The 27716-nt window shown below is 35.8% G+C and overlaps 3 protein-coding genes and 1 pseudogene across 3 annotated transcripts in view; 2 read left to right on the top strand and 2 right to left on the bottom strand.

The window, feature by feature from the left end:
• Positions 1-13470: 13470 nt before the first annotated feature.
• LOC138933319 (uncharacterized) lies at positions 13471-14241 on the bottom strand. Its single transcript, XM_070295930.1, has one exon. It carries the CDS (start codon positions 14239-14241, stop codon positions 13471-13473), a length of 771 nt encoding a protein of 256 aa, XP_070152031.1.
• Positions 14242-14592: 351 nt separating this feature from the next.
• LOC138933320 (serine/arginine repetitive matrix protein 1-like) lies at positions 14593-15572 on the top strand. Its single transcript, XM_070295931.1, has 2 exons — positions 14593-14801; positions 14843-15572. The coding sequence occupies exons 1-2, from the start codon at positions 14593-14595 to the stop codon at positions 15570-15572; spliced, it is 939 nt and encodes a 312-aa protein (XP_070152032.1).
• A 2858-nt stretch (positions 15573-18430) lies between these two features.
• LOC138933321 (rifampicin phosphotransferase-like) overlaps positions 18431-27716 on the top strand; it is a gene marked incomplete at its 5' end in the record, with an annotated part of 12839 nt that continues 3553 nt past the window's right edge. The window contains 11 exons of the mRNA XM_070295932.1: positions 18431-18507; positions 18585-18695; positions 18814-19038; positions 19954-20078; positions 20802-20930; positions 21054-21265; positions 21343-21488; positions 21557-21826; positions 21909-22059; positions 22426-22956; positions 23031-23333. Coding sequence (XP_070152033.1) covers positions 18431-18507; positions 18585-18695; positions 18814-19038; positions 19954-20078; positions 20802-20930; positions 21054-21265; positions 21343-21488; positions 21557-21826; positions 21909-22059; positions 22426-22956; positions 23031-23333 — 2280 coding nt within the window. The remainder of the gene's footprint in view (positions 18508-18584; positions 18696-18813; positions 19039-19953; positions 20079-20801; positions 20931-21053; positions 21266-21342; positions 21489-21556; positions 21827-21908; positions 22060-22425; positions 22957-23030; positions 23334-27716) is intronic.
• The window catches only part of LOC138933221 (DNA repair protein RAD50-like), a 4209-nt pseudogene continuing 1059 nt past the window's right edge, over positions 24567-27716 (bottom strand).

Below are 27716 nucleotides of genomic sequence, written 5' to 3' on the forward strand. Positions count from 1 at the left end.
CCATGATGTTGCACAAGAATTTTCTGCATTTCACACATTTCGACACGTAACTAAGACGTTCCGAACAGTGGAAACTTGCGTACATAGCGATTACTGCTCTGTGTGCAGAGAAGTGTTTCTACTCAATTTCCTTGATGTTGCACAAGAATTTTCTGCATATCTCACATGTCGACAAGTAACTAAGACGTTCCGAACGGAGGAAACTTGCGTACATAGCAATCTCTGCTCTGTGTGCAGAGAAGTGTTTCTACTCAATTTCCTTGATGTTGCACAAGAATTTTCTGCATATCTCACATGTCGACATGTAACTAAGACGTTCCGAACAGTGGAAACTTGCGTACATAGCGATTACTGCTCTGTGTGCAGAGAAGTGTTTCTACTCAATTTCCTTGATGTTGCACAAGAATTTTCTGCATATCTCACATGTCGACATGTAACTAAGACGTTCCGAACAGTGGAAACTTACGTACATAGCGATCTCTGCTCTGTGTGCAGAGAAGTGTTTCTACTCAATTTCCTTGATGTTGCTCAAGAATTTTCTGCATATCTCACATGTCGACATGTAACTAAGATGTTCCGAACGAAAAAAACTTGCGTACACATCGATCTTAACTCTGTGTACAGAGAAACGTGATTCCTCTATTTCCTTGACATTGTACAAGAATTTTCTGCATATCTCACTTGCCGACACGTAATTAAGACGTTCCGAGCAATGGAAACCTGCGTACATAGCGATCTCTGCTCTGTGTGCAGAGAAGGGTTTCTACTCAATTTCCTTGATGTTGCACAAGAATTTTCTGCATATCTCACATGTCGACACGTAACTAAGACATTCCGAACGAAGGAAACTTGCGTACATTGCGATCTCTTCTCTGTGTGCAGAGAAACGTGATTCCTCTATTTCTTTGACGTTGTACAAGAATTTTCTGCATATCTCACTTGCCGACACGTAACTAAAACGTTCCGAACGAAGGAAACTTGCGTACATAGCGATCTGTGCTCTGTGTGTAGAGAAACGTGATTCCTCTATTTCCTTGACGTTGTACAAGAATTTTCTACAAATTTCACTTGCCGACACGTAATTAAGACGTTCCGGACAATGGAAACCTGCGTACATAGCGATCTCTGCTCTGTGTCCAGAGAAGTGTTTCTACTCAATTTCCTTGATGTTGCACAAGAATTTTCTGCATATCTCACATGTCGATACGTAACTAAGACGTTCCGAACGAAGGAAACTTGCGTACATATCGATCTTAACTCTGTGTTCAGAGAAACGTAATTCCTCCATTTCCTTGACGTTGTACAAGAATTTTCTGCATATCTCACTTGCCGACACGTAACTAAGACATTCCGAACGAAGGAAACTTACGTACATAACGATCTCTGCTCTGTGTGCGGAGAAGTGTTTCTACTCAATTTCCTTGATTTGCACAAGAATTTTCTGCATATCTCACATGTCGACACGTAACTAAGACGTTCCGAACGAAGGAAACTTGCGTACATATCGATACTAACTATGTATTCAGAGAAACGTGATTCCGCTATTTCCTTGACGTTGTACAAGAATTTTCTGCATATCTCACATGTCGACACGTAACTAAGACGTTCCGAACGAAGGAAACTTGCGTACATAGCAATCTCTCCTCTGTGTGCAGAGAAGTGTTTCTACTCAATTTCCTTGATGTTGCACAAGAATTTTCTGCATATCTCACATGTCGACACGTAACTAAGACGTTCCGAACAGTGGAAACTTGTGTACATAGCGATCTCTGCTCTGTGTCCAGAGAAGTGTTTCTACTCAATTTCCTTGATGTTGCACAAGAATTTTCTGCATATCTCACATGTCGACACGTAACTAAGACGTTCCGAACGAGAAAAACTTGCGTACATATCGATCTTAACTCTGTGTTCAGAGAAACGTGATTCCTCTATTTCCTTGACATTGTACAAGAATTTTCTGCATATCTCACTTGCCGACACGTAATTAAGACGTTCCGAGCAATGGAAACCTGCGTACATAGCGATCTCTGCTCTGTGTGCAGAGAAGGGTTTCTACTCAATTTCCCTGATGTTGCACAAGAATTTTCTGCATATCTCACATATCCACACGTAACTAAGACGTTCCGAACAAAAAAAACTTGCGTACATATCGATCTTAACTCTGTGTTCAGAGAAACGTGATTCGTCTATTTCCTTGACATTGTACAAGAATTTTCTGCATATCTCACATGTCGACACGTAACTAAGACGTTCCGAACAGTGGAAACTTGCGTACATAGCGATCTCTGCTCTGTGTGCAGAGAAGTGTTTCTACTCAATTTCCATGATGTTGCACAAAAATTTTCTACATAACTAACTAAAACATATGTAACTAAGACGTTCCGAACGAAGAAAACTTGCGTACATAGCGATCTCTGCTCTGTGTGCAGAGAAGTGTTTCTACTCAATTTCCTTGATGTTGCACAAGAATTTTCTGCATATCTCACATGTCGACACGTAACTAAGACGTTCCGAACGAAGGAAACTTGCGTACATATCGATCTTAACTCTGTGTTCAGAGAAACGTAATTCCTCCATTTCCTTGACGTTGTACAAGAATTTTCTGCATATCTCACTTGCCGACACGTAACTAAGACATTCCGAACGAAGGTAACTTGCGTACATTGCGATCTCTTTTCTGTGTTCAGAGAAACGTGATTCCTCTACTTCCTTGACATTCTACAAGAATTTTCTGCATATCTCATTTGCCGACATGTATTTAAGACGTTCCGAACAATGGAAACTTGCGTACATAGCGATCTCTGCTCTGTGTGCAGAGAAGTGTTTCTACTCAATTTCCTTGATGTTGCACAAGAATTTTCTGCATATCTCACATGACGACACGTAACTAAGACGTTCCGAACGAAGGAAATTTGCGTACATAGCGATCTCTGCTCTGTGTGTAGAGAAGTGTTTCTACTCAATTTCCTTGATGTTGCACAAGATTTTTCTGCATATCTCATATGTCGACACGTAACTAAGACGTTCCGAACGAAGTAAACTTGCGTACATATAGATCTTAACTCTGTGTTCAGAGAAACGTAATTCCTCCATTTCCTTGACGTTGTACAAGAATTTTCTGCATATCTCACTTGCCGACACGTAACTAAGACATTCCAAACGAAGGTAACTTGCGTACATTGCGATCTCTTTTCTGTGTGCAGAGAAACCTGATTCCTCTATTTCCTTGACGTTGTACAAGAATTTTCTGCATATCTCACTTGCCGACACGTAACTAAGACATTCCGAACGAAGGAAACTTACGTACATAACGATCTCTGCTCTGTGTGCGGAGAAGTGTTTCTACTCAATTTCCTTGATTTGCACAAGAATTTTCTGCATATCTCACATGTCGACACGTAACTAAGACGTTCCGAACGAAGGAAACTTGCGTACATATCGATCTTAACTATGTATTCAGAGAAACGTGATTCCGCTATTTCCTTGACGTTGTACAAGAATTTTCTGCATATCTCACTTGCCGACACGTATCTAAGACATTCCGAACGAAGGAAACTTGCGTACATTGCGAACTCTTCTCTGTGTTCAGAGAAACGTAATTCCTCCATTTCCTTGACGTTGTACAAGAATTTTCTGCATATCTCACTTGCCGACACGTAACTAAGACATTCCGAACGAAGGTAACTTGCGTACATTGCGATCTCTTTTCTGTGTTCAGAGAAACGTGATTCCTCTACTTCCTTGACATTCTACAAGAATTTTCTGCATATCTCATTTGCCGACATGTATTTAAGACGTTCCGAACAATGGAAACTTGCGTACATAGCGATCTCTGCTCTGTGTGCAGAGAAGTGTTTCTACTCAATTTCCTTGATGTTACACAAGAATTTTCTGCATATCTCACATGACGACACGTAACTAAGACGTTCCGAACGAAGGAAATTTGCGTACATAGCGATCTCTGCTCTGTGTGTAGAGAAGTGTTTCTACTCAATTTCCTTGATGTTGCACAAGATTTTTCTGCATATCTCATATGTCGACACGTAACTAAGACGTTCCGAACGAAGTAAACTTGCGTACATATAGATCTTAACTCTGTGTTCAGAGAAACGTAATTCCTCCATTTCCTTGACGTTGTACAAGAATTTTCTGCATATCTCACTTGCCGACACGTAACTAAGACATTCCAAACGAAGGTAACTTGCGTACATTGCGATCTCTTTTCTGTGTGCAGAGAAACCTGATTCCTCTATTTCCTTGACGTTGTACAAGAATTTTCTGCATATCTCACTTGCCGACACGTAACTAAGACATTCCGAACGAAGGAAACTTACGTACATAACGATCTCTGCTCTGTGTGCGGAGAAGTGTTTCTACTCAATTTCCTTGATTTGCACAAGAATTTTCTGCATATCTCACATGTCGACACGTAACTAAGACGTTCCGAACGAAGGAAACTTGCGTACATATCGATCTTAACTATGTATTCAGAGAAACGTGATTCCGCTATTTCCTTGACGTTGTACAAGAATTTTCTGCATATCTCACTTGCCGACACGTATATAAGACATTCCGAACGAAGGAAACTTGCGTACATTGCGAACTCTTCTCTGTGTGTAGAGAAACGTGATTCCTCTATTTCCTTGACGTAGTACAAGAATTTTCTACATATCTCACTTGCCGACACGTAATTAAGATGTTCCGAACAATGGAAACGTGCGTACATAGCGATCTCTGCTCTGTGTGCAGAGAAGGGTTTCTACTCAATTTCCTTGATGTTGCACAAGAAATTTCTGCATATCTCACATGTCGACACGTAACTAAGATGTTCCGAACGAAAAAAACTTGCGTACACATCGATCTTAACTCTGTGTTCAGAGAAATGTGATTCCTCTATTTCCTTGACATTGTACAAGAATTTTCTGCATATCTCACTTGCCGACACGTAATTAAGACGTTCCGAGCAATGGAAACCTGCGTACATAGCGATCTCTGCTCTGTGTGCAGAGAAGGGTTTCTACTCAATTTCCTTGATGTTGCACAAGAATTTTCTGCATATCTCACATGTCGACACGTAACTAAGACATTCCGAACGAAGGAAACTTGCGTACATTGCGATCTCTTCTCTGTGTGCAGAGAAACGTGATTCCTCTATTTCCTTGACGTTGTACAAGAATTTTCTGCATATCTCACATATCGACACGTAACTAAGATGTTCCGAACAAAAAAAACTTGCGTACATATCGATCTTAACTCTGTGTTCAGAGAAACGTGATTCCTCTATTTCCTTGACATTGTACAAGAATTTTCTGCATATCTCACATGTCGACACGTAACTAAGACGTTCCGAACAGTGGAAACTTGCGTACATAGCGATCTCTGCTCTGTGTGCAGAGAAGTGTTTCTACTCAATTTCCATGATGTTGCACAAGAATTTTCTACATAACTAACTAAAACATATGTAACTAAGACGTTCCGAACGAAGAAAACTTGCGTACATAGCGATCTCTGCTCTGTGTGTAGAGAAGTGTTTCTACTCAATTTCCTTGATGTTGCACAAGAATTTTCTGCATATCTCACATGTCGACACGTAACTAAGACTTTCCGAACGGAGGAAACTTGCGTACATATCGATCTTAACTCTGTGTTCAGAGAAACGTTATTCCTCTATTTCCTTGACATTGTACAAGAATTTTCTGCATATATCACATGTCGACACGTAACTAAGGCGTTCCGAACGAAGGATACTTGCGTACATAGCGATCTGTGCTCTGTGTGTAGAGAAACGTGATTCCTCTATTTCCTTGACGTTGTACAAGAATTTTCTGCATATCTCACTTGCCGACACGTAATTAAGATGTTCCGAACAATGGAAACTTGCGTACATAGCGATCTCTGCTCTGTGTGCAGAGTAGTGTTTCTACTCAATTTCCTTGATGTTGCACAAGAATTTTCTGCATATCTCACATGTCGACACGTAACTAAGACGTTCCGAACGATGGAAACTTGCGTACATAGCGATCTGTGCTCTGTGTGCAGAGAAACGTGATTCCTTTAGTTCCTTGACGTTGTGCAAGAATTTTCTGCATATCTCACTTGCCGACACGTAACTAAGACATTCCGAACGAAGGAAACCTGCGTACATAGCGATCTCTGCTCTGTGTGCAGAGAAGTGTTTCTACTCAATTTCCTTGATGTTGCACAAGAATTTTCTGCATATCTCACATGTCGACACGTAACTAAGACGTTCCGAACGATGGAAACTTGCGTACATAGCGATCTGTGCTCTGTGTGTAGAGAAACGTGATTCCTCTATTTCCTTGACATTGTACAAGAATTTTCTGCATATCTCACTTGCCGACACGTAACTAAGACATTCCGAACGAAGGAAACTTGCGTACATTGCGATCCCTTCTCTGTGTGCAGAGAAACGTGATTCCTTTAGTTCCTTGACGTTGTACAAGAATTTTCTGCATATCTCACTTGCCGACACGTAACTAAGACATTCCGAACGAAGGAAAATTGCGTACATAGCGATCTCTGGTCTGTGTGCAGAGAAGTGTTTCTACTCAATTTCCTTGATGTTGCTCAAGAATTTTCTGCATATCTCACATGTCGACACGTAACTAAGACGTTCCGAACGAAGAAAACTTGCGTACATATCGATCTTAACTCTGTGTTCAGAGAAACCTGATTCCTCTATTTCCTTGACGTTGTACAAGAATTTTCTGTATATCTCACATGTCGACACGTAACTAAGACGTTCCGAACGAAGGAAACTTGCGTACATAGCAATCTCTGCTCTGTGTGCAGAGAAGTGTTTCTACTCAATTTCCTTGATGTTGCACAAGAATTTTCTGCATATCTCACATGTCGACACGTAACTAAGACGTTCCGAACAGTGGAAACTTGTGTACATAGCGATCTCTGCTCTGTGTCCAGAGAAGTGTTTCTACTCAATTTCCTTGATGTTGCACAAGAATTTTCTGCATATCTCACTTGTCGACACGTAACTAAGACGTTTCGAACGAAGGAAACTTGCGTACATATCGATCTTAACTCTGTGTTCAGAGTAACGTGAGTCCTCTATTTCTTTCACATTGCACAAGAATTTTCTGCATATCTCACATGTCGACACGTAACTAAGACGTTCCGAACGAAGGAAACTTGCGTACATAGCGATCTGTGCTCTGTGTGTAGAGAAACGTGATTCCTCTATTTCCTTGACGTTGTACAAGAATTTTCTGCATATTTCACTTGCCGACACATAATTAAGACGTTCCGAGCAATGGAAACGTGCGTACATAGCGATCTCAGCTCTGTGTGTAGAGAAACGTGATTCCTCTATTTCCTTGACGTTGTACAATAATTTTTTGCATATCTCACCTGCCGACACGTAACTAAGACATTCCGAACGAAGGAAACTTGCGTACATTGCGATCTCTTCTCTGTGTGCAGAGAAACGTGATTCCTTTAGTTCCTTGACGTTGTGCAAGAATTTTCTGCATATCTCACTTGCCGACACGTAATTAAGACATTCCGAACGAAGGAAACCTGCGTACATAGCGATCTCTGCTCTGTGTGCAGAGAAGTGTTTCTACTCAATTTCCTTGATGTTGCACAAGAATTTTCTGCATATTTCACTTGCCGACACATAATTAAGACGTTCCGAGCAATGGAAACGTGCGTACATAGCGATCTCAGCTCTGTGTGTAGAGAAACGTGATTCCTCTATTTCCTTGACATTGTACAAGAATTTTCTGCATATCTCACTTGCCGACACGTAACTAAGACATTCCGAACGAAGGAAATTTGCGTACATTGCGATCCCTTCTCTGTGTGCAGAGAAACGTGATTCCTTTAGTTCCTTGACGTTGTACAAGAATTTTCTGCATATCTCACTTGCCGACACGTAACTAAGACATTCCGAACGAAGGATACTTGCGTACATAGCGATCTCTGTGTGCAGAGAAGTGTTTCTACTCAATTTCCTTGATGTTGCTCAAGAATTTTCAGCATATCTCACATGTCGACACGTAACTAAGACGTTCCGAACGAAAAAAACTTGCGTACATATCGATCTTAACTCTGTGTTCAGAGAAACGTGATTCCTCTATTTCCTTGACATTGTACAAGAATTTTCTGCATATCTCACTTGCCGACACGTAATTAAGACGTTCCGAGCAATGGAAACCTGCGTACATAGCGATCTCTGCTCTGTGTGCAGAGAAGGGTTTCTACTCAATTTCCTTGATGTTGCACAAGAATTTTCTGCATATCTCACATGATCAGAGAAACGTGATTCCTCTATTTCCTTGACATTGTACAAGAATTTTCTTCATATCTCACTTACCGACACGTAATTAAGACGTTCCGAACGAAGGAAATTTGCGTACATAGCTATCTGTGCTCTGTGGGCAGAGAAGTATTTCTACTCAATTTCCTTGATGTTGCACAAGAATTTTCTGCATATCTCACTTGTCGACACGTAACTAAGACGTTCCGAACGAAGGAAACTTGCGTACATATCGATCTTAACTCTGTGTTCAGAGTAACGTGAGTCCTCTATTTCTTTCACATTGTACAAGAATTTTCTGCATATCTCATTTGCCAACACGTTATTAAGACGTTCCGAACGAAGGAAATTTGCGTACATAGCTATCTGTGCTCTGTGGGCAGAGAAGTGTTTCTACTCAATTTCCATGATGTTGCACAAGAATTTTCTGCATATCTCACATGTCGACACGTAACTAAGACGTTCCGAACGAAGGAAACTTGCGTACATAGCGATCTGTGCTCTGTGTGTAGAGAAACGTGATTCCTCTATTTCCTTGACGTTGTACAAGAATTTTCTGCATATTTCACTTGCCGACACATAATTAAGACGTTCCGAGCAATGGAAACGTGCGTACATAGCGATCTCAGCTCTGTGTGCAAAGAAGTGTTTCTACTCAATTTCCTTGACATTGTACAAAAATTTTCTGCATATCTCACATTTCGACACGTAACTAAGACGTTCCGAACGAAGGAATCTTAACTCTGTGTTCAGAGAAACGTTATTCCTCTATTTCCTTGACATTGTACAAGAATTTTCTGCATATCTCACTTGCCGACACGTAGCTAAGACGTTCCGAACGAAGGAAACTTGCGTACATATCGATCTTAACTCTGTGTTCAGAGAAACGTGATACCTCTATTTCCTTGACGTTGTACAAGAATTTTCTGCATATCTCACATATCGACACGTAACTAAGACGTTCCGAACAAAAAAAACTTGCGTACATATCGATCTTAACTCTGTGTTCAGAGAAACGTGATTCCTCTATTTCCTTGACATTGTACAAGAATTTTCTGCATATCTCACATGTCGACACGTAACTAAGGCGTTCCGAACGAAGGATACTTGCGTACATAGCGATCTGTGCTCTGTGTGTAGAGAAACGTGATTCCTCTATTTCCTTGACGTTGTACAAGAATTTTCTGCATATCTCACTTGCCGACACGTAATTAAGACGTTCCGAACAATGGAAACGTGCGTACATAGCGATCTCAGCTCTGTGTGTAGAGAAACGTGATTCCTCTATTTCCTTGACGTTGTACAATAATTTTTTGCATATCTCACCTGCCGACACGTAACTAAGACATTCCGAACGAAGGAAACTTGCGTACATTGCGATCTCTTCTCTGTGTGCAGAGAAACGTGATTCCTTTAGTTCCTTGACGTTGTGCAAGAATTTTCTGCATATCTCACTTGCCGACACGTAATTAAGACATTCCGAACGAAGGAAACCTGCGTACATAGCGATCTCTGCTCTGTGTGCAGAGAAGTGTTTCTACTCAATTTCCTTGATGTTGCACAAGAATTTTCTGCATATTTCACTTGCCGACACATAATTAAGACGTTCCGAGCAATGGAAACGTGCGTACATAGCGATCTCAGCTCTGTGTGTAGAGAAACGTGATTCCTCTATTTCCTTGACATTGTACAAGAATTTTCTGCATATCTCACTTGCCGACACGTAACTAAGACATTCCGAACGAAGGAAATTTGCGTACATTGCGATCCCTTCTCTGTGTGCAGAGAAACGTGATTCCTTTAGTTCCTTGACGTTGTACAAGAATTTTCTGCATATCTCACTTGCCGACACGTAACTAAGACATTCCGAACGAAGGATACTTGCGTACATAGCGATCTCTGTGTGCAGAGAAGTGTTTCTACTCAATTTCCTTGATGTTGCTCAAGAATTTTCAGCATATCTCACATGTCGACACGTAACTAAGACGTTCCGAACGAAAAAAACTTGCGTACATATCGATCTTAACTCTGTGTTCAGAGAAACGTGATTCCTCTATTTCCTTGACATTGTACAAGAATTTTCTGCATATCTCACTTGCCGACACGTAATTAAGACGTTCCGAGCAATGGAAACCTGCGTACATAGCGATCTCTGCTCTGTGTGCAGAGAAGGGTTTCTACTCAATTTCCTTGATGTTGCACAAGAATTTTCTGCATATCTCACATGATCAGAGAAACGTGATTCCTCTATTTCCTTGACATTGTACAAGAATTTTCTTCATATCTCACTTACCGACACGTAATTAAGACGTTCCGAACGAAGGAAATTTGCGTACATAGCTATCTGTGCTCTGTGGGCAGAGAAGTATTTCTACTCAATTTCCTTGATGTTGCACAAGAATTTTCTGCATATCTCACTTGTCGACACGTAACTAAGACGTTCCGAACGAAGGAAACTTGCGTACATATCGATCTTAACTCTGTGTTCAGAGTAACGTGAGTCCTCTATTTCTTTCACATTGTACAAGAATTTTCTGCATATCTCATTTGCCAACACGTAATTAAGACGTTCCGAACGAAGGAAATTTGCGTACATAGCTATCTGTGCTCTGTGGGCAGAGAAGTGTTTCTACTCAATTTCCATGATGTTGCACAAGAATTTTCTGCATATCTCACATGTCGACACGTAACTAAGACGTTCCGAACGAAGGAAACTTGCGTACATAGCGATCTGTGCTCTGTGTGTAGAGAAACGTGATTCCTCTATTTCCTTGACGTTGTACAAGAATTTTCTGCATATTTCACTTGCCGACACATAATTAAGACGTTCCGAGCAATGGAAACGTGCGTACATAGCGATCTCAGCTCTGTGTGCAAAGAAGTGTTTCTACTCAATTTCCTTGACATTGTACAAAAATTTTCTGCATATCTCACATTTCGACACGTAACTAAGACGTTCCGAACGAAGGAATCTTAACTCTGTGTTCAGAAAAACGTTATTCCTCTATTTCCTTGACATTGTACAAGAATTTTCTGCATATCTCACTTGCCGACACGTAGCTAAGACGTTCCGAACGAAGGAAACTTGCGTACATATCGATCTTAACTCTGTGTTCAGAGAAACGTGATACCTCTATTTCCTTGACGTTGTACAAGAATTTTCTGCATATCTCACATATCGACACGTAACTAAGACGTTCCGAACAAAAAAAACTTGCGTACATATCGATCTTAACTCTGTGTTCAGAGAAACGTGATTCCTCTATTTCCTTGACATTGTACAAGAATTTTCTGCATATCTCACATGTCGACACGTAACTAAGGCGTTCCGAACGAAGGATACTTGCGTACATAGCGATCTGTGCTCTGTGTGTAGAGAAACGTGATTCCTCTATTTCCTTGACGTTGTACAAGAATTTTCTGCATATCTCACTTGCCGACACGTAATTAAGACGTTCCGAACAATGGAAACTTGCGTACATAGCGATCTCTGCTCTGTGTGCAGAGAAGTGTTTCTACTCAATTTCCTTGATGTTGCACAAGAATTTTCTGCATATCTCACATGTCGACACGTAACTAAGACGTTCCGAACGATGGAAACTTGCGTACATAGCGATCTGTGCTCTGTGTGTAGAGAAACGTGATTCCTCTATTTCCTTGACGTTGTACAATAATTTTTTGCATATCTCACCTGCCGACACGTAACTAAGACATTCCGAACGAAGGAAACTTGCGTACATTGCGATCTCTTCTCTGTGTGCAGAGAAACGTGATTCCTTTAGTTCCTTGACGTTGTGCAAGAATTTTCTGCATATCTCACTTGCCGACACGTAACTAAGACATTCCGAACGAAGGAAACCTGCGTACATAGCGATCTCTGCTCTGTGTGCAGAGAAGTGTTTCTACTCAATTTCCTTGATGTTGCACAAGAATTTTCTGCATATCTCACATGTCGACACGTAACTAAGACGTTCCGAACGATGGAAACTTGCGTACATAGCGATCTGTGCTGTGTGTGTAGAGAAACGTGATTCCTCTATTTCCTTGACATTGTACAAGAATTTTCTGCATATCTCACTTGCCGACACGTAACTAAGACATTCCGAACGAAGGAAATTTGCGTACATTGCGATCCCTTCTCTGTGTGCAGAGAAACGTGATTCCTTTAGTTCCTTGACGTTGTACAAGAATTTTCTGCATATCTCACTTGCCGACACGTAACTAAGACATTCCGAACGAAGGAAACTTGCGTACATAGCGATCTCTGGTCTGTGTGCAGAGAAGTGTTTCTACTCAATTTCCTTGATGTTGCTCAAGAATTTTCTGCATATCTCACATGTCGACACGTAACTAAGACGTTCCGAACGAAGAAAACTTGCGTACATATCGATCTTAACTCTGTGTTCAGAGAAACCTGATTCCTCTATTTCCTTGACGTTGTACAAGAATTTTCTGCATATCTCACATGTCGACACGTAACTAAGACGTTCCGAACAGTGGAAACTTGCGTACATAGCGATCTCTGCTCTGTGTGCAGAGAAGTTTTTCTACTCAATTTCCTTGATGTTGCACAAGAATTTTCTGCATATCTCACATGTTGACACGTAACTAAGACGTTCCGAACGGAGGAAACTTGCGTACATATCGATCTTAACTCTGTGTTCAGAGAAACGTTATTCCTCTATTTCCTTGACATTGTACAAGAATTTTCTGCATATCTCACATGTCGACACGTAACTAAGGCGTTCCGAACGAAGGAAACTTGCGTACATAGCGATCTGTGCTCTGTGTGTAGAGAAACGTTAGAAATATGTACCAAAACAAAGAAATCAATGTGCAATACTTAAATACCAAAGAGCAAACTGCCGATATACTTACTAAAATCTCATAGGAGACCAATTTGTTAAACTTCGTTCCTACATTGGTGTTTGTAAAATTTAAATTATTATTTATGTAACAGTTGATACATTGAGGCGGAGTGTTAGATTGAGCAATGTATAATCTCTCTCTATATATTCTATATTCCATGTTCTAAATGTTGAGTTTACTTTCTTATATGTTTTTTTTTGTTCATATTCTTTTTCTATGTGAACACACAAGTTAGTTGAGAGAGAACCTTTTGTTTTTTCAAGCATACGTTCATCACAAGTTACAGTTATAAATTAATCTGTTATTTACTCTCGTCCATTCCTCAGCCTCGCTGCTCTAACGTCATCAAGTCCAATTAGAAAAATATTATCATATGAAAGAACTGAACCTAGTATGGGCCATAATTGTTGTGAGGATGATTTCGACAGTGGTAATCCATCAATATTGATAGCTATTTTCACACAATCAATATTATCCTTTATGGATGTCAATATATCTAATACAGAATTCAGTAATCCAAAATGGTAGTATGTTCCCGGTGTTACTATACGTATCTCTTGTCTTCTTGGTGTTTGTAGAAGTGAGCGTGCATCTAACAACAATTTTGAAAAACAAGAATGTTGTTTTAATCTTTGAAGTAATGCTCTGAGAGCAGTATGTGAAATTTGATACTCTGTAGCCCAGACAGCGAGACTATTTTTAAAATCGTCTGTTGTATTTGCATTTTCAGTATTTGCATTTGCAATATAAGGTACTGATTCTTGGGAAATGCTCACAGAAAATTGTTCTGAATCCGATTCAATCAATTCTATATATTCATCATTTTCACATTTTATAGATATATTATTTCGTTCAGAAACAGTGTCATTTTCAATTGCAAGTGTCTCATAACACTTATGTGAATTGATTGTGGAATCATTTTTCAAATATTCTGCATTTTCATAATCGTTACTATGTGACAATATACTCGTATTTAACAAACTATCACATATAAGTTTTGATTCTTGTGCGGCTAGTCGATTTAAGTGCCTTTTTGATATATGTGAAATGTCTTTTCTGAATCGCTTTCGATTCATTGTTATATTTCTATTCAAATAAAAATATAAATAAGTTTTGTTATAATATTTATGAATATTATTTTTAGAGAGAGAGAGAGAGAGAGAGAGAGAGAGAGAGAGAGAGAAAGTATAATTCACACATACACAGGGTGTCCCAAAATCAACGCACACCATTTTGCTGACAGATTCTGTGGAACATTCTAAAACGAAAACTCTGAGTCATGAGTCATGCAAACCTGACAATTCTCAAAATAAAATAACAATATGAAATTATATGAATATATAATATCTCTTGATAACCTATTTTTATTTATAAAAATTTGTGGCGGTTCGACGAACCACCACAAGATCGAAACAACCACCCGGTATATGCGCCGACGAACTCCGGCGCGCAGGGCGCGCGGAGCTCGCGCGCAGGAACAAAACAAGCCGCAAGAGCTCACCGCGACGCGGCGACCATCGCGAGCCGCTACCAGTGAGTGGGATCCGTTGAGTGGGGCTTATAAGGCCGCGCAGGAGGCCCAGACGCAGAGTCGTCGCTCAGCTGACGGAGAGCATATCCCGAAGCAAAAAGATACGTATAGAGCGGAGAAATCCGCCACCAAGCATTTGTCCACAGAAGACTGACACCGAGGGCAAAAACACCACGCAGCCTTCCACGGTCCATACCGCCGCCTAAATCACCGGGCAACGAGCGGACAGGAGGAATCGAGAGTCGACAGTCGCCGGAGCCGCTTCCAAAGGAGAGACACGTAGGGTGGAGCCTACTTCCTTGGAGGTTAATCCCGCTGGACTTAGGGCCGCCTCGGCTAACGCGGCCCACACGGTTCTTCCTCAAGACGTGGGACATACGCTTGAGACGCTACACGTCACCCAGGGAAGCCTGGACAGCGCCACCGCTGTTATCGCCGCTCCCCGCTTCACCAACACGATCGGTGACACGGGAGACGCAGACGCTACCACCGAGCCGAGTACATCGAGGCGTCCAAGCAGCGCCACCTTCCGGAGTCGATCAGGCATCACAGTCCGATAGCGACTGGGAACCTACCACCAGCGTTTCCAGCACGCAGACGGATCCGGAAGACACCGCACGATCAACAGCGACAACCACGGAACTTAAGCCGAGTTCCCGGCAACCAAGTCCTCGACCTAAGGCCTCATCCACAAGGAGTCGGAAGACGCCGCAGCACGAACTTAAGCCGAGCTCACGAGCACCGAGCACTCAGCCTAAGGCCGCGTCCACAGGGCATCGAAGGCCATCGAAGACCGCGCGATACGAACAGTGGGGACCGCTGCAACAAACTCGCTCCACACCATCCATCACGTGGAGCGAAAGGCTACCGCGATAACCAGCTCTTGTAAGGGCTCCAACAAACCGGCCCTTTTCAGGGCCACCAAAAATAAAAACGTAGAACAATGTAGATTGGCAATCAAATAAATAACTCTAGTCACTCCACTTACGAGGCTTCAATCTCAAAACCACTCCTTGTGAATAAGCAAATTAGTGACCGTACACACAAAAGGCACTAAAAATTATTTGTGACTCCCAGGTAATTGTTTTTTCATTATTATTTTTCAACAAGCCAAATTAAATGCATGTATTATTATATTATACAAGTTATCTTGTATACACACTAGCGATTAAACAGAATGTGTACTAATATAAATAGTTCAAAATTATTAATCTAATTTAATAAATAAATTATTAGTACATATGCTCTTTAAAGTATTATTGCATATGAATAAAGAAATTATGGGTAATTATGTATAATATAGTAATACATGCATTTATATATGTATAACTTTGTTCCATGAAAAATAATAAAAATTGTATGTAGGATATATTTATCAATAGAAGAGCAGAGAGAGTTCAAAATTATTAATGTATTATATTAAATATCATTAGAAAACTCACTTGATTTATTGTTGAATCCAGTTTATTAATTTCCTTGCTTTATTGTACAACTTGTGTATATCTAGGTATTCTTTGTATCTCTACGTAGATAAAGATCAATTTTTCTTATCCCAGAAAACAGATTATGAAGTAGTTCTTTTTGTGGAAATGCTGGAATATAATGAGAATTTCACATAAAAATACATATATAAATATATGTCTTTGATATCAATGTGATAACATATTAAACTTAAATGTTTACCATCATATTTTTAAACTGATTTAAAAACATTGTACAATAGTATTTCTATACATATTTATGATGTAAATCAATTCAAAAATGTGATTGTAAACATTTAGATCTAATGTTATTTCAAAAATTATAAGAGACATATATGGAAGGTACACGTCCATCAATGACTCGTTCCCCAGTCAGCCAGGTCTGTTCTAACAGATATTGCCAAGTGCTTGCTACAAATTATTGTCAACAAAAAGGCTACAAATTTGGTACAAGAGTTGTTATTACCGATTAAGCTGGCAGATTGCCGGCAAGAATCAAGCAAAGCTTGCTAACATAACTACACAGCAAATTGGCGGCAGAAACCGAGCAAAGCTTGTTGACATGACTGACATCAGATTGTCGGCAAAAACTGAGCAGGATCTAAAGTGCGCAATCTGATGGCAAATTGGCAGCAAAAACCGAACAAAATCAGCTTATTACAAAGTATTATAAAATAGTTGAGTCGCTTATCGCTATGCGGCGCGTTATTCATTATCTATACCCGTATTCAAATTCTTGTCATGAGTGTATATAAAGCCTACAAAATGCTAATAATATTATAATATATATATTTCTATCAGTTCAATTTTTGACATAATTCTTATACAGGAAATTCAGATATTGAATTGATTTTTGGCAAATCGGACAGATAATTGTTTGATTTTCACTTATTCAAACAATTTCTGTCCAAAAAGATCTTTAATTTTATAAATTAAGTTATTTGAATTTACCTATGTTTTAACATATTAATATATGATTTTATATAATGTCTAATTATCTAATGATCATTTTATGACCAAAACTTATCATCATTTTGTTATTTAGGGTTAAGGCTTTAAATCTATTTAAATATATACTTTTATATGAATGGCCAAAAGCTGCAGAATTTGTTCGCTTTTTGCTGACAATCTGCTATCAGATTGTCTTGCGCAGATCTTGGTCGATTTTTTGCCATCAATTTGACGTCAAATCATGTCAAGCTTTGCTCGGTTTTTCCGTCAATTTGCTGTCAGGTTATGTCAACAAGCTTTGTCACCAAAACACAAGCTTAATGCGGACACAGATGGCACTGGATTTGTTACCAAGTTTTGAGCGAATTTGATGCCAATTTGGCAACAATTTGTTATCAAATTGCTTACTGGGTCTATTCTGTTGCTTGTTGCTTCATGCAGTGTACTATAACAACGGAACAAATCATTGATGAGCAGTGTACATAAATAAGCAAGAAAAAAGTAGAAAGACATAAGATGTAAAGGAAATAAAAATGTAAATTTTTTAAAGATTATTGTACTTATTTCTTGCTTTGTATCACAGCTGTATATGTGTGCTTTCTATACATATACGTAGAGTTTTGTATAGAAATAGATTGCGCTTTTTTTGTGGCAATGTTGAAATATAACGAGAGTGTTAGATAATAATAAAAGTATTTTTTATCTATGAAATATAAACTTACGATAAATAAACAAATTTTAAAATATCCGATTTGGAGGTTATTTTGCAGTAGCAAAGTATTTTATCGAAAATGATTAAGTATGAATAAAAAATATGAAAAATATCTTTCATGCGGAAGTATCTTTTATGTTTACTAGTGTAGTTTAAAAAGAAAAGGATTACCTGTGATTAATCATAATGTGTATAATCGCACGTCGTCACCAGATGTACAAGAAGAGATAGATGCCGGCAACACCGGAAATTACGTATCTAAAATGACATGCTACACATATATCCGCTAATAAATAAACTCGCGTGATTCAAAAATATTATTTCTCATATATTCTGAGAATATATGAAAAATAATATACTGTAAGAGATAGTAAAGGTATATTCTGAGAATATACGAGAAATAATGTACTATAAGAGATATTAAAAGTTTATTCTGAGAATATACGAGAAATAATATACTATAAGAGATATTAAAAATATATTCTGAGAATATACGAGAAATAATATACTATAAATGATGTTATAGAATATTCTCAGTATATTATATCTGTAACGTATGTTCACAGTACAAGTATAGAATATTCGAATGATATCATGTGCTGTTAGGGCAATGTCGAGGAGACACGTTCAATGAAGATAATGTGGAATATATTCGTTTAAATTTCATGTGAGTAAAAGTAAATAAAGTTATGTGAAGAATGCAAATTATATGAGAATGACTATCGCGTGCATTACGTTTTTCAGATTTATAGGAAAATCTCGATCATTAAAATGGCCAGGTGACTGGAGTATTTATTTGCATGCAGACGCTTTAGCACGCGAACCATGGAAAAATCCCAATTGGATGCATAAAATGTAAAATTTTATTAATATAATAATAATATAGATCATCAAATATGGTTTACCATCTTAACAAAATATGTTCATAAATTGTTCCTTTTTCTTTTCTTTTTTTTTTCTTTCGATATTGCAGTAAATTAATAGATTATACAGGTTTTGATCTATGGGGATCCATTATCGGACAGATAACGTTCAAAGATAAAAGTATAGATGCACTTTATCTACGGGGACTCTGCCAGCGACGTTGGGGTAAACACGAATCTTATCAATTTTATCGAACTATCACGTTTTTTGGCATAACAAGGAATGGAATGATGTACTATCTTGGTGTGAGCGATACTAAATACAGTTTTTCACAGTAAGATGAACAAATTATAATATGTAATTAACTATCATGTGCTTGTGTGCGCATGCATGTGTGTATACAGTGTCCAAAAAAGACCGGGACCCCTTAGCTTGGAGGAATTACGTTACAGAAAAAAATATTTCATACAAAAATTGTAGAATTTTATGTGGCGCATTATATAGCAATATTTTTATGACCTTGAATAACGTTGTCAAGGTCACATGAAGGTCATCTTTAATTTCTTAAATGGCAATCTTTATGTTTCTTTACATATTCTTGCCTCGAGAACTTTTCAAAACACTATAATAAAGTATTTTTTCATTAATTATTTTTCGAGTTTCAAGACAAATCAATTGGTATACAAAAACATTGTTTTTAAGAGAAAATATGTAATTATTTACAATGTATTTTTTTTTAAACAATTATTTGTTTTTTTACACTAATTGATTTGTCTCATTATTTTATACATAATAGTATTACGGTAAGATTATCGAAAACTAAATATTTTACGAGATATTTTATTTTTTATATCAAAATATGTCAGATTAATGAAAAAAGACTTTATTATAGTGTTTTGAAAAGCTCTCGAGGTAAGTTACAAGAATATGTAATAAAAAATAAGGGGTTCCATTTAAGAAATTAAAGGTGTCCTTGACTTGACCTTAACGATGCCATCCAAGGTCAAACCAATGACACCATCTTATGTTCCCGTCAAAACCATACAATTTTTGTTGAAAACTTTTTCCCTCAAATGCTTAGTTTCTGAAAGAAAAGGGGTGTACGGATGGTCTAGGACACCTTGTATATCTCTTTAGAAAAGAAATTTTATCACAGAGAAAACTTTATAAAAATATGGATGAATATTTTTTTTCTAGCATAACAACACACACGGAAAACAAAGTATTAATGATACAAAATTTGTTGCAGCATGCAATTCGGCCATCTTGAGGAAGCGGGAGGAACGATATCTAAAATTGATTGGACCGATTTAAAACTGAGTGACTTTGAAAAAGGAGATAGTGTTCCTATGAATTACAAGATTGCATTTACAGGTATGTTTTGAAATATTTTTTGTCATAATATAAATATATCACATAAGTATATACCATCAAATTATATACAGAGTAGATAAAAAATTTCGAAACTAAAATATGTTGAAAAAGTTTGGGATTTTTGAACAAAAATATTCAATATAAAAGTTGTAAGGCGACACATTATATCGCAATGTTAGTATGATCTTGAATAGCATCGTCAAGATCATTTAACAACTTTTATATTGAACATTTTTTCGAAAATGCTTATTTTTCAAGATATTTAAGAGTTATGGATCTTCTTATACATTCTGTATATTTATATTTATATAAATGAATTATGTATATTAATGAATTATATGAATGAATTATATATATATATGATATGATATGAGATATGCTTTTTTTATTCGATTTATTTATTGTAACTAAGAGTTACAATTGAACAATCGTTTCTTTTTACAAGAAAATAAAAACGAAACAAAAAGAGAACTTATGCTATAAAAGTTCTTAATTGAAACTAAACTTAAATTTTGCCCGCTCGTTGCTTCACACACACACACACACACGCGCGCGCGCGCGCGCGCATACATACCACATTGGCTTGAAACTGTACTAATTTATCAATTAGCGCCTTGCACATAGACGATAACTCTTATAGAAAATATATTTATATATAATTATATATTTTTTTATATCTTGTGATGTAATGCGATATTATTAATATTTACACAACTGTTTTAGCGGCTAGAAAAAATTACGAAGTCATTATCAACTGTACAGTAGCCGATGCAATTACCTATTATAATGACCAGTCCTATTATTGGGCGTGTACAACTCGTAATTTGCATGTACACCTTAATGACAGCAGAGGTATGATTCAAAACAATATAATGATTCGAAAGTCCTGCGACTATGTCAAAAATTTAGAGATTTATACTTCCCAAAAGAACAATCTTAAATCTACATTTTATAAGAAATTGTACGAATGTATAGGTGTTGGACTGATGACTATGTGCTGTCCATATACTGGATCGAAGCAAATCAAGATCCCAGTTATCAGAGTCCAATACTTGACACAACCTGACACATTTGCGCAAAAGGACAGATACATTCTGCATTTTGCTGATAAACAATGTCAAAATGAGAACATTGTCGGAGGAAAAGCATATTCTCTTGCAGTCCTGACATCTGTTGTCACCGATGATGTACATATTTATAATGCATCTGTAAGAAGTAGAAAATTCATCACAATAAAAATGTGAATTTTTATTTTCTTTTGTAGTTTATAGCACCCCAAGGCTTCTGTGTAACGAGTCTTGCTCTGGAGCGACAATTGCAGTATCATAAACAATTGCAAGATTTAATCAATGATATAATAGACATTAGTCATGGCAAAAAGAAAGAAGATCTCAAAACTTATTGTCAAAAGTATGCATCTAATATTTCTGTTTTTTAAAGTATATTGCAGTTATAATTAAATCTTTTTCGTTTCTCAGGACTGTGTCTATTATTCAAACTATTTCCGTCGAGGAACAAATTAAGCAAGCGGTATTGAAGGGTTTGGAGAAATTAGAAATGTTTGTAAATGAAAAAGATGTACGCAACCTGTATGCTGTAAGATCGAGCGCTGTTGGAGAGGACAGCGAGGAAACTTCGGCCGCTGGTCAAAACTCGACATATTTAGGCGTGAAGAACGCGAATGACGCCATCAAATGCGTTGCTAAATGCTGGGCAAGCCTATTCTCATATCAAAGCGTCGAGTATAGGTAATTTATCTTTCTATCTTGCTCGGAGAGAGAAAGAGAGGAGAGCAATGTACTTATTTGATGACTGCGATTGCACATACAGACGGCAGAATGGACTACCTATAAAAGTATCTATGGGTGTTTGCATTCAGAGAATGATCGATGCGGAAACGGCTGATGTCATGTTTACTAGGCATCCTATAACTGGTGATCCATCTAGCATCACTATCACAGCCAATTATGGCTTGGGAGAAGTACGTCCAATTGATATCAAAGATGCAATATGGATGTATATTTCTCTCTTCATATAGCATTTATAATATGTATACACATACGCGCATACACACACACGCACGCATATATATATATATATATATATATATATATATATATATATAGTATATATATATATATATATATATATATATATACTATTATTCATATATACAAATATGTATGTATATATGTATGTATTACTATTCACATTGCAAAAGTATTTCAACGTTCATCTACTGAATCAAACGAAATGTATAGTTAGCATACTCGTGTTGACTATTTATTTTGAATTTATATTTCACTTCTCATATTAATATCATGAAATGTCCTAATATTTCTTACAGACTGTAGTATCAGGGACAATTGAGCCTGATACTATAACGATTCATAGGAAGCTGAACAACACTCTAACTATAGACACTTTGGTGAGTAAAGGAGAGAAGATATTGCTGAAGGATGATGTTGTGATTAAATGCACTCTGAGTAAACAGGAAACTAGGAAGATATCAATATCTGACGCGACCGCTCTGCGATTAGCTAAAATAGGATTGCGTCTGGAATCACTTTTTGGATCCGCCCGAGATGTGGAATGGGCGGTTGTCGGCGAGCGGATTTTTCTTTTGCAGGCACGGCCCATCACTACCATTAACGCATGGACAGACTTCGAATTGATGCACGAGTTAGACTCGGAGGTTCCTTCCGACATTGATCTTATAACTTTCGCCAACGTCGAGGAAGTGCTTCCGCATCCCATTAGTCCTTTGTCGAGCTCTACCATTGTAAAAATATTGAACTTGTCGATTGGTGCTAAATACAATCTTGATTGCACGTATCTTCATATGGTCAGAATGAAATGCGCGATAAATTACTTTAACGTAAGTATTTACATCTACAGCATCGCATTTACAGGATGAGTAAACTGTCTGATAACTTTCTTTCTTTTTTTAAGTCTACTTTGCGAGACGTTGATAAAGAGATAACGATAGTTAATAAAATGATAGACCTAGCTTTATGCGGGCGCGTAGTAATGACGCCTGAAATACATCAGTTCGCAGTTGAAAAATACGGTGTTGCAAGCAGATGGCGGAAAATGTATTTAATGTACGATATGTTTAAAACAGCGTGGATGGGTGATGCGATAATAAAAGCAGCAACCGACGTATTTAACAATTGTACTTTGAACGCTAATGAATTCGATACATCTCGTAATCTGTACAGTGTCATAAATAAGAAATATAAAGAATTCTTCCGAGTAAGTTATCGCATCAAGTTAAAAAGAAATAAACATTTTCATTTAAATTTTGAGAAAAGAATGTCGAATTTAATACACTTTGTTAATGTTTAACGAAATTATACGCGTCATTATAAAATATTTACGTACTTCAGATAGCACAGTGCCATAACCCTAACAGCACATGTAGATTCTGAGAATGTTCGGAGGATATCGCAAAAGTATATTGCGTACATTCTCAAAATATTCGATATACGTACTATGACATACTGAGTACATACTGAGAATGTTCCTATGTCCCACTTATTATAGTTCGTAGAATATTCTTTGAATATCTTTTAATATATTTTTAGTATATCTTTAGTATATCTATAGAATGTTATCCAGTACATGTTATTGGTATATTTATAGAACGTTGCCTAGTATATTATTAGTATATCTATAGAACGTCGCCTAGTATATTACTGGTATATCTATAGAACATTGTCCAAGTATGTTATTGGTATATCATGTATTGATTAGGATTAGGTTAGGTGATGTTATATTAATTTTTACTCTATTTATATTTGATAAATATATATATTTATATAAATTAAAATTTTTTTTCATGTCATGCATTGTGTATTGAATTATTATACATTTACAATTCCACGTTGCAATGCCTTCTTTTAATTACCGAACTTTGTTGATAAACGCCGCAATGTCCTTTTCTATTAATATTTTATAATATCTTATATTTTGTAATATCTTATAATTTATATTAAAATATCTTCTTAGCTTATTATATAATTAATATCTTATTATTATTTTATTTTATCTTATATAAATATCTTATTAACTTATTATTAATATCTTATTATTATCTTATTATTATTTTATCATATAAATATAATAGACGCGACACAGAGATTTATTGTCATAATAAATGGACGGCTATCATGGACGGTTGCTTCCTGTTAAGCCTATCACACAATGCAAAGGAACAGGCAATAGGAACAAGGCAACAGAAATAATCACATTTCAACTTATCAGAAACTGTATATCAACGCACAATGGAATATGGAATAGGTAATAGGAAATCCAACGCGCGGGAAATTTTATTCCTATTGCCTATTCCACGTTCCATTGTGCATTGATACACAGTTTCTGGTAAATTGAAAGGTGGTTATTTCTATTGCCTATGTTATTTCCTGTTCCTATTGCCTGTTCCTTTGCACTGTGCAATAGGCTTTACTATTGTTGCTGCTTCGCACACTCGGGAATCCATAAAATTCATTCTTGTATATTTCGAGAACGCTCCATGCGCTCTTTAGCATAGGCTAACCATATTTTTGTAGGCGCGGCAATCTGCTCGTCCGTCACATTAGTATGTGATTTTTGTATCACATCTGGAAAAGAAATATTTTCATTACTTAATTTTATTTCATCAATAAATATAAGAACAAATATGTCTATGATATAATTTTAATCAAGTAAGAAATGAGTATGCTTTATTTCTAATATATATAAGAGATACTTGAAAAATATTAATATTAACATATGTTTTATTAATTAATAAATGCTGCAAATATTTACGAATGTCTTTCAATTTGTTAAGGAATTATACAATTTATTGATAAAAAAATAGGTTGCTTTTAAATATTTTACTTACTCATAATTATTTTGCATATATCCAGTTTTGAAAAATTTTGTTTTGTTTTTGCTCCGTACCAACTGTATTTCTCCGCCAAATTATTAGATAATATGGATTTTATTACTCGTAAACATGAGGTTTTCATATTGTCACAAGTTAAACGTACCAATTGTTTAATCTGAAATTATTTTAAAGTAGTATTATGAATAGTTATTTTCGAAATATGTATAAGCAAAATGATATAGTATTATATTTTATTAATTCTTGTTAATATTTTATTAACTCTAATTTACTAATTAACTCTATTCTTTGCATAAAACATCTCGAAACGAGAAAAAGAATATAAATAACTTAGGATCTGCAATTCTGAATAAAAATATTCCACAAAATATATGTTTGTAAATGCTTTTTTATAAAATTTCTATAAAAAAACTTGTTTCATCTAAATATATAATTTATATACATATGCATCTGCTATCTTTGAGAAATTTACATATGTTGCACGGGTCAAATACATTACATAATCTAGAAAATAGATATGATTTTATCATGCAAGAAATAATATTCAATACATAAAATTTGTTTAAAATTTTTCTACTGATATTCTCTTCAAAATTGTCCATCAGATCTTAAACTATTATCCTTCCTTTTCTCAAAGAAATTTTATAATACTGAAATATTTTTAAGATTGAAATATAGATATTCGATTTACCATTTGATTCCGATAAGATAAGTCATTTTTTAATTTTGTTTCCATGAGTTGAAGACTATTCTCATCTTTGAGTGGTAAATCTTCAAAAATATCAATTTCTCTTTGTTCCATTTCGAAAATTGAAGTAAGTGAAAGTTTGTCTAATATAAGCTTTTGATTTGTGTTCATTAATTTCATTTTTTGGCTCATATTATTAACTTTTAATTCCAAATTTATTAATTTTCTAACGACAAATCGTTGAAAATTTTCCATTCCTATAAAACATTGAAAAAAGTTAATTCATGTATGTGTGAAAAAGCTGAAATTTTTGAAAAATTCTAGATTGAAAATATAAAAAAAAAAGAAAAATAAAAACGAAATATAATGCAAAAATGTTTCCGAATAAATAATTAAATATAGGACTTATGAAAATATATCATAATCATAAATAAAATAGAAACTATTTGCATACTAACTTTGTTCATAATTCACATTTGGCATATTGTTTGTTGATAACATTGAGTTAACATCATCATTAATATTATCCTCATCATTATAGCATTCTTCTGGGTTGGTCAAATTTTCAGTACATTATGGCTCTAAAAATAATAAAATAAAATTACCATACTATTTCAATACAATTTAAATATTGATTTAGTTATTGATCTAATTTTTTATATCAGATATAATATGTAATGGCTTTATTATTACATATAATATCAGCCAATAACATTACAAAGATTTAGTTTACACCGATACTTTAATAAATTATATTATAATGATCAATCACAGTCATCCCATTCTTCCGAGGAATGATTGTTATTGGCCATAACATACTTAGTACGCATATTTAAGTATTGATGTAAACTAAGTCAATATACATTTTATTTTTCCGATCTACATTAGACATTCGTTATATATGTTATTTTAAAATTACTTATACTCCTATTAAATCAAATCAATTTGTTTTTCTAATAATTATAAGAGCGTCAAGGTCGAGTGTTTTTCAACAAAAGACATAGAGAACAATATAACACATCTTTTGCTGAAAATCTTCTATTATAAAAACATTTAGGTGTATAAAAAAAATACAAAATTTTTTAAAAATTTGGGAAGTTAAAAATATGAGAAAAAGTGTAAGAGTATATGACGATAAATTGTTTCATACTCAATAACATTATGACACAAACTATATCATATATAATTATAAGTAAACTAGGAATTATTTTTATACTAACTTTTTTTATAATTCAACTTCGAACCTGATGTGTTGATTGCTAATAAAGTTGAGTTAACATCATCTTTATCATAGCACTCTTTAGGGTTGGACACATTTTCAGTATATTGTGATTCTAAAAGTAATAAAATAATGTTATTATTATATATATTATTTTTACAATTTTTACATAGATTTATTAAATCCTAAATATACAATATCTATCTCATTTGTCATAAACACAAGATTATAAAAAATAAAATATACCAGAATCAAATATTTATTACTAATTATTCTGCATATATATATATATATATATATATATATATATATATATTTATTTATATTTATTTATATATACCTTGTACATTATAGTTACAGTCATACACAGTCATTACATTCAATTCTCTATCACAAAGTTCGATATTTTCATCCTCTTGTAATTCTGAAACAAAAAAGTTCAATATTTTTATACTTTATATATTTACTCCGCATTCATGAATTTTTGATGCTTTGTTCCAATATTTTTCCTTGTAGGTGTGTTATTTTTTTATTTTTCTGTAATATTATATCTTTATTATTTTGCTTTAGGTACATTCTAATTTTTTGAAATTATGAAGATAATAGAAATTAAAGAATATGATTTTATTATGTATTTATACTATAGTAAAGCTTACTTGATAAAACAGTTTATTTTTTACTGTTAATAACACTAAAATTATTTATTCTGTAAAAAAGATGGAATCCAAAGAATGTACCAAGAATATATACCAAAAATTAATTATTCGTGCAATAATACCGGGAAGCTCTGTATACATAAATGCGTGCAAATGTATGTGTGTGTGCGTGTGTGTGTGTGTGTGC

Source organism: Polyergus mexicanus, unplaced genomic scaffold (assembly GCF_030449975.1).
Source record: "Polyergus mexicanus isolate NDT 795.1 unplaced genomic scaffold, iyPolMexi1.0 SCAF_5, whole genome shotgun sequence".
Lineage (NCBI taxonomy): Eukaryota > Metazoa > Arthropoda > Insecta > Hymenoptera > Formicidae > Polyergus > Polyergus mexicanus.